Genomic DNA, 18328 nt, shown 5'->3' with positions numbered 1-18328 from the left:
GATCCCACCAACTGGTGACAATGATGATGATATGGTCTTGACCTGTGAGTTGTCTAAATGTGTGAAATTTTCAGTTAGAAGAGATGTATGTGGAATTACAAGGCTGGTAAGTATGACACATTTAGGAGATAGTTAGATCAGTGCCATGGCATGTAAAATTGCAAGGGCTAGATGTTTATAATGCATGGGAAGTGCTAAAGGAGTGTTTGAGGGAAGTAATGGCAGACTGCATACCTAGAGTCAGGAGAATATCAAGTGGGAGTTAAATGGATGAATATCATCATCATCAAGCTGGAGCCACAAAAAAAGAAACAATTGCGGGGGGGGGGGTAATTTAAGGAGAAAGATGACCTGCAGGCACATGAACAGTACAAGGCACAAGCCAGAGGCAAAAGCAGGTTATGACAGGAAGTTAGCAAGCTAAAGAAAATCCCAAAGAGTTCTTTTGATATGCGTAAATAAAATAAAGTATGTGGCAGAATGAGTTTAAGGAATGCCGATCATAGGGAGGGAACTGAATCAGTCAAAATAGTGGAATTGCTAAGTGAATGGTGATATTGCAGGAATGAGAGAGCCAAAAGCTTATATGGGAACCAAGGTAAATGAAATGGAGGTGCATAGCATATTACAGAACCTTAATATGAATACAGCTGTGGGATTGGATGGTATACCAGCTCACGTTTTATATGAAGCAGCGAGGGAATTGTCACTGCCTTTGACCATATTGTTTCATCTAAGTCTCAGCTCTGGGTTAGTCCCAAGATGGTGGAAAGAGGAGAAAATAGTTCCATTGCATAAAGGAGGTTCAAAGACTAATGTAACAAATTATTATTGACCGATGAGCATATTATGAGTTGTTATCAAAGTATTGGAGAAGTTGGTCAAGAGCGAAATACAGGAATGGATAAATGGAATACTGTATGGTGGCAACATGGTTTTGTGAAGGATAGGTAACTTGCTCACATTTTATAATACAGTGACAGCTGAGTTAGATAAAGGTAATGGGTTTACAGTGATACTGCTGGACTTTGCAAAGGCCTTTCACAGGATATCACATGGAATTCTGATCAGTAAACTGCAGCACATGGGGATGGATTTAGGGTTGGTGAGATGGATAGGAAGATGGTTGATGTGACTAGTTTATTCAGGGATAGAGTCCAAAAGAAGGCCTGTGACTAGTGGCATGCCACAGGGTTCTGTTCTTGGGCCGTTTCTGTTTAATTTTTTCATTAACGATATAGGAAAGGATCTGAGTGGAACTGTTCAGTTATTTGCCTATGATGCAAAGTTAGGTAGATCAATAGTTAATACAGATGATGTCAAAATTTTGCAGGATGATTTGGATAGATTGGCATACTGAGCAAAAGAGAATGAACGTTAGTTTAATGTAGCAAAGTGTAATCTTAATCCTGTGGTCTCCTCTCTCTCTCGAGGGTTGTAACTGATTACTAGGGAGATAACTGTGAAGCAAGGTGGTTTCCTGTTGCCTTCCTTGATATAAGTATTTATGACTGTAGCTGTGTGTGTTCACGGGACTGGTTTGCCTGTTTTGAGGGAGAAAAAATCCTCCACCTCCATATGAAACTGGTTAACTCACCTTTAGTCGACAGAGACCAGATAAAGGTTCCTCACATCATGGACGGGAATAGAACCCAGGTCTTTCTGAAGTTCTCTTGAAATTTATCATTTTAGTTTTCTAGCATTTTTCATGAATAAATATTTTATAGTGGAAATACTCTGAGGAGAATAATATTCGTGAATGTGTCAAAGCTCAGACCCAGAACACCTAAATAACATGTGTAGCAAATGTCAGTGACCAAGCCGCGTATATTTAAACGTGGAGGTATTCATGAATTATCATTAATTTTCATACATCTAAATCTTTCAACATTTGGGAAAAGGAATACCGCTGTTTATGATCGGTCATAAAAATTGCCTGCAGGCCAATTACAACAATGGGTGGTATATCCTCTGTTCTTAAAACTATGTGGCAAATGTCAGTGACCAATCAGCAAGGAAGTATAATAAATTTAGTTTAATCCTTTATCCAAGTGTAAGCAAACAAAGTTTGCACCTGAAGTATCTTCAGGACTGGGGCAACTCGTGGTAAAGGTGGACCAAGCTCTCATCACTACTTGTCTTAATATCTCCCATAATGCAAAGCAAAAGTGGATTATGAAAGGAAACTAGCTATGCAAGCTAAAGAGAATCCCAAACAGTTATTTAAATATGCTGCAAGCAAAAAAAAAACTGTACACAGCAGAATGATTTTAAGGAATGCCGATAGTAAGGAGGTCACTGAATCAGTTGATATAGTGGAATTACTGAGTGAGCACTTTGCAAGAGTATATCATCCAGGTGGTGACATTGAAAGAATGAAGGAACCATTAGTTTATATGAGAATTATGATGAATGAAATGGAGATGAATAGTCTATTACAGAACCTTAATGTGAATACATCTGTGGATACCAGCATTGGTCTTACATGAAGCAGCTAAAGAATTATCAGTGCCCTTGATCATGTTGTTTAATCTGAGTCTTGGGTCTGGTTTAGTTTACAATGTGGAAAGAGGGGAAAATAGTTCCACTGCATAAAGGAGGATCCAAGACTACTGTTGCAAATTACCGACCGATCAGCATATCTAGTGTAGTTGTCAAGGTCTTGGAGAAAGTAGTCAAGGGAAAAATACAGGAATGGATTGATGAAAATGAGATACTGTACGGGGGACAGCCTGGCTTTTTGCAGGGTAGATCATGCCTCAGTAATTTGCTCAAGTTTTATAACACAGTCACAGCTGAACTGGATAAGGGTAATGGGTTTACAGTGATACTGCTGGACCTGGCTAAGGCCTTTGACAGGATACCACATGGAATTCTAATCCATAAACTGCAACATATGGGAATGGGTGTAGGGTTGGTGAGATGGATAGGTGGGTGGTTGATGGAGAGATATCAGAGAGTAGTTTATTCAGGAGTAGAATCCAAAAGAAGGCCTTTGACTAGTGGTGTGCCACAGGGTTCTGTTCTTGGACAACTGCTGTTTAATTTGTTCATTAATGATATAGGGAAGGATCTAAGAGGAATGGTTCATTTGTTCGCTGATGATGCAAAGTTGGGTAGGGCAATAGTGAATGCAGATGTCAAAATCTTGCAGGATGATTTGGATAGATTGGAGTTCTGGGCTAAGGAGAATGGATGTCAATTTAATGTGACAAAATGTAAGGTTATGCATTTTGGGGTGAAAAGATTAGCAGCAGTATACCACATTGGTGGAACTGTACTCCAGGAGATTGATGAGGCTAGGGACTTGGGAGTGTTGGTGGATAGGGAGATGAAGTTTAGGGGACACATTGCAAAAGTGACTAAATCAGCTCATCAAACCACTTGGTTGTTGAAAAATACTTTGACGAGCAGAGACAAGCAAGTTATCGTTCCTCTGTACTGAGCCTTGATAAGACCTCATCTCGACTACTGTGCCCAGATTTGGTCACCTAGGTTTCTTCTTGATGGGGAGGAGGTGGAGAGGATCCAGAGGCGAGTGACCAAGATGATAGCAGGTCTATGGAATGAACCTTATGAGAACAGGTTGAAGATTTGTGGGTTGCAGAAATTGGTTGATAGGCAGAAAAGGAGGGACATTCGAATTGCTGAAGGGTTTCTATAAGATTAATTCAGAGGATATTTTTGAGATCAGGACTGGTGGTGGGAGAACTAGGGCAAGAGTGTGGTTAGCAAGGGTGTGAGAACTGGGTTCTTTACTTTTAGGGTGGTAAATGAGTGGAATAAGCTGCCAGAGTCTGTTGTGGGTGCTATGACAGTGAATGAGTTCAAGGCAAGGTATGATAGATACTGTGAGAATGTCGAATAGTTGTGTGGACATGATGTTTAGGACCTCCCTCGATGAGTCTAAGGACTCCCTGGAGTCGCCCATAATAATAATAATAATATCTCCTAGGGCCACTACCCAGACTGGTTTCGACCTTTATTGAGGTCTCGTCAGTGGGAGCCAGACCCAGATGTTGTGACACTAAGGTGGAAGCAATGGTGAAGTCATCTTTACTTGTCCACCTTATTGGTGGACAAGTAAAGATGACTTCTCCTTCTCAGTCCTAAAGATACTTCAAGCACAAACTTTGTTTGCTTTCACTTGGATAAATGATTAAACCATTAATATAATTACGGCTATTATAGCCTGTTTTTGTTTAGGAGTGTCCCTTATTTTAAAACATTGGCTAACATTACTCAAAAAAGGGGTATATATTTTTTTTTAGGGCATTATGGGTGAGTATAGAAGGCAATTATGGCAGAATAAAGAGGTGGAAAAAACTTTTGTACATACCTTGTTTTTGGTTCTATGATGCCTTCCAATTCCAAGATCCTGCTGAAGGTTGTTCATAAACGGGGGGTAAGAGGGGGAAGGAACATGGAGGTGTGTTTTGACGCGGGAAATAAGTTTGGAAACCCAGGTTACTATTAATAATATATATATAAATATATATATATTATTTTCCCCTTCATTCCCCCCTCTTCCCCCCACAAAAAATGTGGGGGGAAGAGGGGGGGGAATGAAGGGGAAGGGTATCCTTATGTGAAAAGTGGAACTATATTTGTTAAACTATATTTATTATAGTCTAACCAAGTGGGAAAAAACTTCCAACAGCAAGGAAGTATAAAGAAAATTTTTCCACTGAAATTGATCAAATCTAGTAATGTTGTTTCTTCGCAAGTTTGTATTGCATTGTATAAGTGCTTGTTTCGAAACCAGAGCACCATCATTTTTTAAAACTAATAGGCCTACAGATTTAAATTTTAATATGAATAAGAGACTTTGTTTAATTTTGGTGTTAAGAAATCTCGTATTGATGGTGTTTGTGATGCAACAAATAGTGATTCATCCACCTCAAGCCCACAGAGCGATCTCCAGGATGTCCATAATGTGGGGGGGGAACTACCAGCACACAGGAGAAAAAGTCTGCATTCACTCATAAATACTTATAATAATATAAATTTTTGGTGATCAGAATGGGATATGTCAATGAAAATCAGCACAAATTAATTTAATAATGTTGGGCTGAGGAAACTACAATATGCTACAAGATTTCATTAGTCCAGTGATTGACAACTAATGTAAATGTAATTTTATATTTGCCAACATGCCACACCATATATATATATATATATATATAAGTGTAATAATATTCTTTATGATTATGCCATAATTAATTATTAATACTTATGTTAGTTTAATGTATGAACTTTAAAAAATATTGGAAAGGTGTTTACGAGTAAATTTGTTGGGACCAGGCCCTCGTCTTATAAGAAAAGCATTTACCAAGCCACAGTCTTACAAAGAGAACCACTGGTCTATACCGACTGAGCTACAGAGGCTCAGCAAAGTGTAAGGTTATGCATTTTGGGGCGAAAACATTCCTAGCTGTATACCACATTGATGGAACTGTACTCCAGGAAATTGACTAAGCCAGAGACTTGGAAGTGTTAGTGGATAGAGAATTAAAATTTTGGAGGCACATAGCAAAAGTGGCTAAAGCAGCTCATCAGATCACTTGATTACTGAAGAATACTTTGACGAGCAGGTTATTGTTCCTCTTTATCAAGCCTTTGATAAGGCTCTATCTTGATTACTGCTCACAGATCCGGGCATCAGGGTTTCTTGGCCAGGAGGAGGAGGTGGAGTGGATCCAAAGGCGAATGACCAAGATGGTAGCAAGTCTTATGAAATGAACCTCACGAGAATAGATTGAAGATTTGGGGTTAGAGAAACTGGTTGATAGACAAAAAAGGGGTGATATGATTGAGACATACAAATTACTGAGGATTTTTTACAAAATTAATTCAGAGGAAACTTTTCAGAACAGGTGTGTTGGTGGGAGAACCAGGAGCTATCCATGGAAACTGAGTAAGAGTGTAGTTAGCAAAGGTGTTAGAATACGTTTTTTTTTTTTTGCTTGGAGAGTAGTGAATGAGTTGGAATAGGTTGCCTGAATCTGTTGTGGATGCCACGACTGTCAATGAGTTCAAAGCAATGTATGACAGATATTGCTCAAATGTTGGATAGTTGTTGACATGATGTTTAGGGCCCTCCCTCGATGAGTCTAAGGACTCCTTGGAGTTGCCCATAATAATAATTTTCATGTCAACTTTATCATTCCCAGTTAATTTTACATTATGCTTTTCTCCAGAACATTTCTACCATTCTTGTGATATTTACTTTCTATATTCTTACTAGTCATGCCTTTTGTTTGGTTTTTTTTACACTACACACTGCTTCATTTTCGTCTACCCTAATAGCCAGCAGGAATAACGTGTGGGCTTCTGCCAACTGCTGTGTATTAGGTGAAGCTGTACTTGGCAGTAGGAGGTAGGCTTGCTTGCTATTCAGGCCATTCAGTTTAGCTGTGCCCAACTTCAGTATTGTGCAATTCATAATAATGTTCCATGGTATAAACAACACCAAGAGAGGAAAAACACATTTATTCAACCCAGTAATATTTCGCTGGTTTTCTACCACAGCATCATCAGAGCACAGTTGTGACAGGCACATAGCACTGAACTAAATAACTGTGGAAAACAATTTAAATTGTAACTGAAAACAGAACTTACATGGCTCCCTCTATAGGTCATATAACCACAAAGTTAATTTAGAGAAGTCAGGCTATCAGGTCTTAAAATGATAGTCTCCCAGATCTTTGGTAACTTAATACAACCGTATTTGTTGAGGTTGGGAGAGCGCTTCATAGCTGTTACTGATTCTAAAAGTAGTCTCTCAGATCTATAATGACTTCTACATAATATAAATGTTTTCCTCCAGTATTCAAAGCTGGTCTGCCAATTGCAACTTGTCATACAGATGATCACGAATGTAATTTTTGTGTTCTTCATGGCAGATATTAATTGATGTTAAAGCACAAGGAACTTTATACACTCCAGGATGTTTAAGAGGTTTCAGTTGATCTTTAGGAGAATGTATGAAACTAACCAGCTCAGTGAAAGGTTTAAAAGTGGCATGGAGATCATATTTGCAGAGAACTTTGGCTGTTTTTTCAGATTTCTGCCCTTAATATATGGGATGGGAATGGTTTTGCTGTGTGTTAGGTGTAGGATACACAGTGTGTGTGTGTGTGGGGGGGGGGGGATGCACGCAATATTTTATCTATTTTATATGGGCTGTAACCATTAGTTAAAATGGTGTTAAGGTCCCTTAGCTCAGTTTCAAAGGCTTGTCATTTGAACAAATAACTCTGGCTCAGTGAGTAAGTGATTTTTGAGGATGCCATACTGTTGGGAAGGGTGGTGGTGGTGGTGTGATTATGTGAATACCTTCTTGAATGAGTAAGTTTTCTGTAAATGGAGAAGGAGCCATTAGGAAATTGTGTCACTAGAGTATATAAAAAGAGGAGACAATTATTACTTTCTTGTTCTATGGTGAAGGATATTTTAGGATGTTGGTTGGCCAAAAATGTATCTAATGTGTCTGGATCATGATCAACATAGCACAGTGAAACTATTGCTATAAGGGTGGCTGTGTTGAGTGATTGGTTTTCAAATGTTCCATATAGAAGTTAACTAGAAGGGGGAAAGAGGGGAATCCATAGCATTCCCACCCAGCTGTTTGTATATTTTTTCCTTTCTGCAAGAAATAGCTAGCATAGGAAGGCATTTATGTAAACAATCCCATCTTGGGTATGGATGTTTATGATTGTCTGTAGGTGGCAGATGAATTTCATTGCCCAGTGTGAGACCACCACCCAGTGGTCTGAAGTGGCTTGAAAATTTATCACACATGAGGTACCAAACTCATGTATGCTCCAAACAGTGACCTGCTCTCGTTACACTCTTCCAGACAAGTACAGTGATAATGTCAAGCTGACTCTTATAATATTAATCTGTCTGTAATCATAAAATCCGACTTAAAAATACTCATTATTTATGGCATTTAGTATTGTACATTAAAAGGTCAGTGTTAAATATGGAAAAATATCACCAGAGATAATGTGATGATCTGTTCTACTTGACCATGGCTGTCAAAGGATTATGAACATGCGAATTGCATCCATATTTTCCATCATTAAACTAACACCCTGACCTAGGATGACAGTGGACAAGAATTTGAGGTCACTGTGCTTGAGGAAAACATGATGCAAAAGTGGAATGCATTTCAAGTGATGAGAAAAATAATTAGTCGATGGCATAACCAATTGTTACATTAATCATTAGTGTTTTGTATTCTGAAATTAAATAATATAATGAACTACTCTACTTGGTCTAATTTTGTTTTCAAATCATATTATATGTATACTTGGAAGTTAGTACAATTTAAAACTAATTTTTAAAATTATTTTTTGACCAGAGGAGCATTAGATGGATTGTATGCAGAATTCTCCAAACTTTCTACTGACCAGTTTATATATGGTGAAAGAAAACGTAGGATTGCAATCACAACCGGATGGTTTATCAGCTCTGTTGTTCTCTCTATTTTTACTCCAAACATTGGTGTAGTTATTGAGCTTTTAGGCTGTCTAGCATCTGTCAACATCTTTATCTTTCCAGGTAAGAGAGGTCTTTTCATTTTTATATCCCAAAATAATGGAGGTTTGTTAATTATAATAAAAAAATGGATGATAGTTCATTATTTTAGTTTCATGTTTTTCATCTCCTTTAAAAACATTTTATTATTATTATTATTACTATGCTGTCATTTGGCATTGTACCTAGTTATTATTGTTATTATTATTGCACCCTCCATGGAGTCTGCAAACTCATTGTGGTAGGTTCATTTAACTGACAACATATTTATCATATTGAATCTTATAATCCTTAACACTCATTGCATTAACAAAACAGTCAGGTAATGTATCTCATTCACTGACACACTGACAATTCTCCATGTTAAAAATCTACTCCTCACACCCCCCTCTTCACCATACTCTTACATAACTTCCAGTAATGGCCTCTGGTTTTTTTCCCTCTTCCCTTCTATTCTTTTTATAATCCCATCTGAATTAATTCAATAAAATCCTCCCACTAACTTAAATTACTCTATCATATCACCTCTTTTCCTCCTATCCACAAACTCTGCAATCCACATTTCTTCAACCTCTCTCCATATCTAGCATTCCAAACTCCTGATATTGTCTTAGTCACTCTTCTCTGGACCCTCTCCAATGTTTCCACATCACACTGAAAACCAGGTGACCAAATTTGAGCACAATAGCCCAAGTGTGGTATGACCAGTGCTTTATACAGTGGCACAACCACTTCCTTATCCCTACAGGTTAAAGTACGTTTTATCATAGCAGCACTGCGATGTGCAGTGTTTGCAACATTTGCAATATGCCCTCAAAAGTTCAGTCTACTGTCAGCCATCACTCCCAAATCTCAAATCTCATTCAATTTCTGCACTCCAAAATGCAATACCTTGCACTTATTAATATTAAAATTACAACCCCACTCCTTTGTCCAAGTCAGAAGTCTCTTGAAATCTTCCCGAAGGGAATTAGTATCAGCGGTGCTACTTATAATTCTCCCCCACTTTGCATTATCAGCAAACAACTGAAGATCCCCAGTCAGTCCACATGATATATCATTTACAAACAAGTTAAACAGCAGGGGGGAGGGGGCAGAATAGAACTCTGGGACACACTACTCGTTACCCTCCTTTATTGAGATGCTGTTCCATCATAAACAATTTGCTGGTATTATCGTTCAGAGAGAATCACCAATCCATCTAGCCAATATGCTACCTATTCCTCTGCAGCTTGTACACGAACTTCTCATGTGGTAATCTATCAAATGCTTTTGCAAAGTCCAAGAATATCACTGTATATGATTTTCTCTTATCTAACACACTTGTTACCTTATCATAAAATGCAATTAAATTTCTAAAACAAGACCTACCCTTTACAAATCCATACTGACCATCATAAAGAATGCTATGTCCATCAACTCAATCCTATATTCTATTCCTAAGCAATCTCTCCAGCACCTTGACTACAACTGCAGTTATTCAGACTGGTCTGTAATTGGAAACTTCTCTCCTAGAACTATGCTTGTGGAGTGGTACTATTTTGTCTTCTTTCTACTCCTTAGGAACACTACCCTCTGCAAGACTTTCATTAAATTTCTAATCACTCTACTCTATCAAGACACTTTTCAGATATGTTAATACTTTCCTTCTTTTTCCTACCCAAACAGTCCACAAATCTTTCACATTTTTCATTGCATACATATAGCAATTTTTGCAACGCATCCACTATGAAAATTCCAATGCAGAACTTGATCTTCTTGCTGAAGCATTCCGTTCCACCGACATGCACTTTTTTATGGATGCCATTTTCAGAAGAAGAAGAAGCAGTAAGAAAAAAAAGTAGCAAAACACAATATAAACAACAAATGAAAAAATGCAGCACAATTTGTGATAAAAAGCCATACTATACACTAATTAAAAACACTTTTTTTTAGCAAAGCTCATTAAAATATATTATTTTTATATATTTATTATATATAAACAATTTCTAAATCCCTTCTAAAAAGCAAGGGAAATTGGATGATAATTAGATAGTAAAAATGTGTCACTCTTCTTGGGAATAGATTGATATGGTCTAATTTCCCAGCTGCTGAATACCAGTGAAATAAGAGAGAATAAATAAAATGACAACATAGGAGTTAACACTAGAGCTCAAACCTTCAGAACAATCAGAGAAATGTCATCAGACCAGAAGACTTTTTGGTCCCATTTGGAGGAGAATCTTCTGATTTATTTGTGGAAGAGAAAAAAGGTCAAAGGAGGAATTGAATGTGTTTTGCATGGTTGGAGGACATTTATCAAGATCACCAGTACTAGAACTGGAAGAAAGATAAATAAGAGATTTAGATTTGGCTTTTTCCATAAAGTTTTTTGGTAAGAGTGATTGCTATTTGCAATATACATGTTGTCTGCTGTATCATTTAGTTTTTCAAAATCTGTTCTGATTGCATTATTGGCTTGCTTTTAACTATTAAGATTTCACATGAACAGAAAAGGAAGTAGATTTTGACAACAGTCCCTTGCTAAATCCTCAGTTCTGCTTTGTACAGCATTGACACTCTTGGAGAACCAAAGCTTAGATAAAGGTAGAGAATTTAAGTGCAGTGGAGAATAAATATTCTTATTCCACTGTGAATTATACTTGATAAAAAAAAAAAATTATATTCTTGTTTAATTCTTTATTCAAGTGTGAACAAAGTTTATGTGTGAATATATTCATGACTGGGCTACTTGCATGTAGAGGCTGTTGACCATGTCAATTGTCTTGGTATCCCATAATGCAAAGTACTTCCTTTTGGATGTATATATTTTACGGGCAACTCCAAGGAGTACTTAGACTCATCGAGGGAGGCCCTAAACATCATGTCAACAACTATTCAGCTTCCACACAGTATCTATTATACCTTGCCTTGAACCCACTCACAGTCATGGCACCCACAACAGACTCTGGCAACTTATTCCACTCATTCACCCTCTCCATGCAAAAAACCTAGTTCTAACACCTTTGCTAACCACACTCTTGCCCAGTTTCCATGGATGGCCCCTAGTCCTCCCACCACCAGACCTGTTCTGAAAAATATCCTCTGAATTAATCTTATAGATACCCTTCAGTAATTTGAATGTCTCAATCATATCACCCCTCTTCTGCCTATCAACCAATGTCTGCAACCCGCAAATCTTCAACCTGTTCTCATAAGGTTCATTCCATAAACCTGCTATCATCTTGGTCACTTGCCTCTGGATCCTCTACCTCCTCCCCATCAAGAAGAAACCTTGGTGCCCAGATCTGAGCACAGTAGTCAAGATGGAGTCTTATCAAGGTCGATACAGAGGAACAGTAACTTGCTTGTCTCTGCTCGTCAAAGTATTCTTCAGTAACCAAGTGATTTGATGAGCTGATTTAGCCACTTTTGCAATGTGTCCCCTAAACTTCAACTCCTAATGATAAACTCCTTCAACTCCTGTATGATAAACATTTATTAAAACCTCATCAGTGGGAGCCAGATCCAGGAAGATATTAAGGTTGAATTAATGCAGAAGTCATATTTTCTATGTAAAAGTAATAAAAAAGATGTATCATCATTATTAAAATACTCTGGAGGTTTTTTCACTTGGTTACAAAGTAAATTATTATTATTATTATTAGACACCTCCAGGGAGTCCAAAGACTCATCAAGGGAGGGCACTGCTCCACAACTCTGCCTCCGCTGCTCAATCCGCCAACTGACCGCAACTACACCAATACCGTCTACCGCTGACCACCACCACTATTGTTTCCAAAGACAATCACAAACATCTATGCCCACGGCGGGATTCGAACCTGCAGCCTTTTGGCTAGAGAGCAGATACGCCAACCACTCAGCCAGCAGGCTGGTTCTTTGGCATCATCTATGTAGCAGGAAAGACAAGTAAATTTTAGTTCACTAACAATCCCGACATTTTTCGTTCAGCATGGCATTGAAATTTAACATTGGTGATCTTGTGTGGGCAAAAATGAAGAGATTTTCCCCTTGGCCTACTCAGTGCATGAATTCAGAGTGAGTTTATTAAATCATATGAGGACAATAAAGAGCAGTTTACTCGAAATGCTAAAGCTGGTGCTTTTAAAGAGGCACTTGAAAGCAATTGATGACTATGCGTGTAATGCACCCAAGGTAAAACTATTACAGAATGAAGTGAACAGCAAACCTACTGTTCCTATTAAAGTAAAAAAACACAAAGAAAATGAAAAATTAAGTAAACAAATAGCAAAGGAAAAAAAAAACAAAAAAGAAAGAGTGCAATCGCCAACTAATTTAAAGAAAAAGAGAACATCAAATAGCATTACCACTAGTTCCGGATCAAATAAACGACAAAAACTAGTTGGCAAATACACTTCATTCCTTTCTAACACCACATCCAATACTGAATCTGCCTTACCCAGAGTCTAATTTATCTGCAGGATCATTGTTTTCGCCACCATTATCCCAGTCATATATAAACTCAAGTCCAAGTAAACCATCAGGATTGCTTGCTCAGCCACCATATATTACAAGACCAGCAACGACGCTTCTGAATGTCAAATAGCCATCAGAAACACTAAAAAACAAAAATTATACTTTACAAGAAATTATATTATTTTTTAAACCTTTATCCAAGTGTAAGCAAACAAAGCAGCAAAACAAAACATGGAGCCTGGCCCATTTCAAACATTCTGTCCTGTGGTGTGGGGATAGGGATATTACAGACTACTGGTCTCCTAGCATACCGACCACCTTTGTGAAGCCTTCTGTGCACATTGGAAGCCAATGTTCCTGTAGCTGACATAAGGTCAGATCATAGTTAAGGTGAGCAAATAATCGGAGATATCGGTCACCCACTGCAGTTGTAGTCCATGGCCTTCCTTCACTGTATCTTCAGGATGCTGTTTGATCTTACAATGGCTTGCTACTTTAACTCATTGGTTAAATGGTCTTGCAGCCATATCCAAGAATTTTTATTATCACAAAATATCTTTGTTCTTACTCATTCCAGATCTGAAATGGAAATCCACTCTAAAACATTCACTTCTGTGTCATGGCTCATTTGCATATACTGCTGCAGTGCCACTCACTTGTATATGATAACTTGACTCAGCATCACTTTTTACATTTTACATAATGTGCCTTATGTCCCCCCCCCCCCCAAAAGTTATCACAATTTTTCTCTTTGTTCCTTAATCTATGGAAACCAGTACATTAGAAAATACTATTTTTAAATATTCCTTGACTATTCCCCACAGTCCTGCTCTCTCTTTTCTGCCTAGTTCCTTGTTCCATGCTATAATTGGGGTTGGATATTAGATTAGTGCATTGGATTGGAGACTGGCTATCTGATAGGTATCAACAAGTTGTGTATGGGGAAGCGATATCCAGGAAAAGGAAACTCACTAGTGGTGTGCCTCAGGGGTCTGTTTTAGGGCCATTACTGTTTAACTTGTATATTAATGATATAGGTGAAGATTTGGATGGAGATATTCAGTTGTTTGCAGATGATTCAAAGTTGGGACGAACCATGAAGAGTAGAGAAGATGGTGTGGCCTTACAAGAAGACTTAAATAAATTGAGTGATTGGGCACGGAAATGGGGATGTGAGTTCAATGTTGCAAAATGTAAGATTTTAAAATTTGAAAAACAAAGATGGTATGCAGAATTTATGCTTGGTGAGGATATATTGTCAGAGGTGGAGGGAATAAGAGATCTCGGGATCATAGTGGATAATGATCTGAAATTTAGGGGACACATAGCCAAAATTGTGAAGACAACACAAAGGCTTCTGGGAATAATGCAGAGGACAATGACTTGTAGCAGTAGGGAGATTCTTGTTCCATTGTATATGGCTTTGATTAGGCCACACATGGACTATTGTGCCCAGATTTGGTCACCTGGTTTTCAGAAGGACGAAGAGATGTTGGAAAGGGTCCAGAGGTAACTTATTAAGGTAGTTTCTAACCTCTGGAATGTTGAGTATGAGGAAAGATTGAGAAGATGAAAAGATTTGCAGAGTCTAGAACTGGAGGAAGAGGAGAGATATGATAGAGACCTACAAGTTAGTAATGGGTTGTTATAGGATCAATGCTGGAGAGGTTCTACAGATAATTGTGGGAGATCAGGGGAGAACCAGAGGTCATCCCTGGAAACTGTACAAAGAGGGTTTGAGTAGGAGAGTGAGAAGCAAGTTTTTTTCATGCAGAGTTGTGAATGATTGGAATGCCTTGCCTGAGAGTGTGGTGTCTGCAGAGAATTTGAGTGTGTTTAAAGCACAGTGAGTATGATGAGCTGTGTATATGATAAAAGGACCTCCCAAATGAGTCTGACTCCATGGGATCATAATAATAATTACAAGCTTCCCTTTAAACTTTTCATAATGACTTACTTTGTAGCTTTACATATATCCTTTCTTCACAGAAGCCTTTCTATAGCTAGTCACCACCAAGTGGAGCATCTAATGATCACCTTCACTGACTAGAGGCAGATTTTTATAGCTCATTTGTCATAAGTAATCAAATCCAATATTTAATTTCCTTGTGTGGGATATCTGACCTTCAAGGAAAGCTGAAGAATTCATATTCCTTGCTTCTGAATCTATCTCTTCCTTTCTTTTGTATTTCATAATTAAAATCATTCATGATCAATGTAGTCAACTCATCATGACATATTATCCTAAATGCTACATTGCTTACTAAATACCTTAAATTCATTCACAGTCCTTGTACTCACAACTTTTTGGCAGTGCATTGCAATCATCTATCATACTCCAAGCAAAAATAAAACTTCTTACACTCCCATTCACTACACTTTATTTGGTTCTCAGGAGTGGCCTCTTGTTTTTACTTTCCCTTTGAAAAATTTCTCCAATATATATTTAGTAATGTCTCTCATTACCTCTATTATTGTTCTTACATGACACTTTGATCATCGTGTTATATCACTTTCTCCTGTTTTAATAATGGAACATGTATAGACCACAGTAATAAATTTAATTAAATAAATAAAGGTACAAATATTTCGTACTGATAACAGTACATCCTCAGTGTAGAACAAACAGTTAAAAGAATGGAATACAAAGTACAAAACAGTCGGTGGATCACCAAATAAATTGTTGCCGCTTGCCAGAAGATTAATTACTAAAATATTATTAAATAATTCTTTAAAGATAATTATTTCATTGATGGTTGCATAAAATAAGAGTCTCCCAAACTTTTGGGAGAGAGAGACAATCATTTCGATTTAAATTCGGCCAATGTAAGAGGTCTTCGCAACTTTCTTTAAAAAGGCATTCATATTTAAACCTGCATCTGTGAAGAAGATGAGCTTTATCCCACTGGATATTATGATTAGTGTCAGTGCTATGTTGTGCTAGACTTATGAGGTTTCATGTATTCGATATAATATTGATGTTCCGTCATTCTTTTTTCCACAGAACAGCCTGTTTGTCCAAAATAGGATAAATTGCATTCACATGGTATCTGGTAAACACCAGCCAATGATAGAGGTGACAGTTTGTCTTTTGTAGATGGCAACAAGTGAGAAATTTTGTTGATAGGAAAATATGTGGGAATAAGATGATACTTCTTCAGAATTCTGTCTATAGGTTCTGAGATGCCTGAAATGTAAGGGATTAGAACTCTGCGATCTGTTGAAGAATCCTGAGGTGTTGGAACATAGGAGTCAATTATCTGTTGGATCTGATTATGGTTGTAACCATTAGATTCTATTAACTTTTTTATAGTGAAAAGTTCTTGTTGTAAACTTGATGGAGAAGAGCACACTTTATGTGCTCTATTAATTAAAGATTTGATAATGCCAATTTTTTTAGAGGTGTGATGAGCAGACATTTTGATGAATGTATCTGCCAGTAAAAGTAGGTTTTTGATAGACACTTGTAGACAAAGTACCAGAGGATGTACGTGTAAGGAGGATGTCCAAGAATGGTAAACTACCAGACTTTTCTTTTTCCATGGTGAACTGAATGCGTCGGTGAAGGCTATTTATCTGTTGTAAAAATGTGATAAGTTCCTCTTCAGCACGTGGCCAAATAGCAAAAACATCATCGACATAACGAAACCAAAGAGAGGGTTGGGGATGAAAAACAAAAGTGGGGGGATGCACTATTGGTTGCCATTTATGAGAATGAGACTCTTCCAAATCTTGGTAATAGAGAGATGGTCATTCCAATTGGAATTTGGATGGTGTAGAAGTGCTTCAGCATTCTCTTTAAGTACTCAAACCTAAACTTGCATTAATTGGACCAGAGGATATTGTAGTCAGTGTCCTCTACATGTTGAGCAAGGCCAAATGTTGCAGGTTTATTGCTGTTGTTATAAGATTGGTGTTCATGTAGTCATTTTTCAACAGAATATCCTGATATTGTCCAAATTACGAGCAGAAGTACTCACACTGGACGATGAGTTACACAATGAGTCTCTGACTCCATGGAGGTCAGATGTTAATAATAATAATAATTTTATATTCATCAGCATTCTTATATTCCTAACAGACTTTCTTTATTTGGATGATTTGTTTGTACTACTACACTTTGTGTAGCTCTGATATTCAAAGCTTTAATCACTGCGTTCCTCCTTGAAAATATCAATATATATATATAAATGTTTTTTTTCGTGGTCTGGTTGGCTGCATGGTTAGTATATCTGCTTTGCAACCAACAGGCTGTAGTCCGATATCAACAGCAACATGGATATCTTGAATATTTTTGTGGTAGATGAATTTCATCACTGGTGTGAAATCCTTCCCCCACTTATTGGTGGTAGGCAGCTTGAAAAAGTTCCATGTTTTGTCTCTAGAGTAGGATTCCCAGAGTGTGTAATCCTTAGCCCACACACACACACACACACACACACACACACACACACACACACACACACACACAGTATTAAATGTGCTATAGGTTTATAAGTACAGAACATATCTAGGGAGTCAATATCACTTGACCTTCATTTTCACAATTTCAGATAAAAATTATCATCTAATTTTTTTAACCTGTGTTATTTACTATTCATGTATCTTATTTAATAATTTTGTAGAATTTGTGAATTATTGTAAAGAAAAATGCATTAATCATGTTTATTTATTTTAGGTATGTGTCTTATTGCTTTGGTTTTGAAAGAAGACCCTGACACTGAAGATTGGAAAAGTATTTCGCTTTTGATTTTGGCTTTTATAATGATTGCTTTTGGTACATTTGTGTTTGGAGTTGTACTGATGCGTGTAATTGTTGACATTAATATTGGTAAGGAAATAAGTCATGCTGTATGTTCCTGAGCATATTATTTAAAAAACAAAACAAAAAAACATTCATTTGGTGAGCTGAATCTAGTGTGAAACACCGAAGTTTAAGCTGACAGAGCATTTTGTGTCAAAGGAACCTAAGAGAGCAGAGTTGCATGTCGCCACTGATCCAAGTTGAACATTGCACTGGAAAAAATGAGCTCAAGATGTGAAAATATTTGTATGTAATGAAATGCTGTGTGGGTTTTATAAACATCTTGAATTTGTTTTGGAACATATCTTAATTTTTTTTTTCTTTATACATGCTATATCATAGTTATGATCATTTCATTACCATCTTGTGGTGAAAATATTTAAGGTTCAAAACATAGTTAAGTTTCATAAGTTTTAATGTATATTGTTATTTAACTTGTATTTTTATTACCCTTTTTTAGCAACTTTAAGATTCTTTAACACTTCTTTTTTAACAATCAGAGATTTTGTATTTTTTTAAATTGATATTTGAAATATTTTTGAA

The 18328-nt window shown here is 37.2% G+C and overlaps 1 protein-coding gene across 1 annotated transcript in view; it reads left to right on the top strand.

Moving 5' to 3' along the window:
- The window catches only part of LOC150096971 (sodium-coupled neutral amino acid transporter 7-like), a 188645-nt gene extending 170565 nt beyond the window's left edge, over window positions 1-18080 (top strand). Inside the window, exons 8-9 of the mRNA XM_090408104.1 lie at window positions 8369-8568; window positions 17660-18080. Of these exons, the coding sequence (XP_090264230.1) occupies window positions 8369-8568; window positions 17660-17844 (385 nt within the window). The 3' untranslated portion in view covers window positions 17845-18080. The remainder of the gene's footprint in view (window positions 1-8368; window positions 8569-17659) is intronic.
- The last annotated feature ends 248 nt before the right edge of the window (window positions 18081-18328 follow it).

Source organism: Typopeltis vanoorti, chromosome 18 (genome assembly GCF_054136105.1).
Source record: "Typopeltis vanoorti isolate ZY-2024b chromosome 18, IOZ_Tvanoo_1.0, whole genome shotgun sequence".
NCBI classification, from domain to species: Eukaryota; Metazoa; Arthropoda; class Arachnida; order Uropygi; family Thelyphonidae; genus Typopeltis; species Typopeltis vanoorti.
Note: the sequence above shows the minus strand (reverse complement) of the source record. Positions and strands in the feature narration are given on the sequence as shown.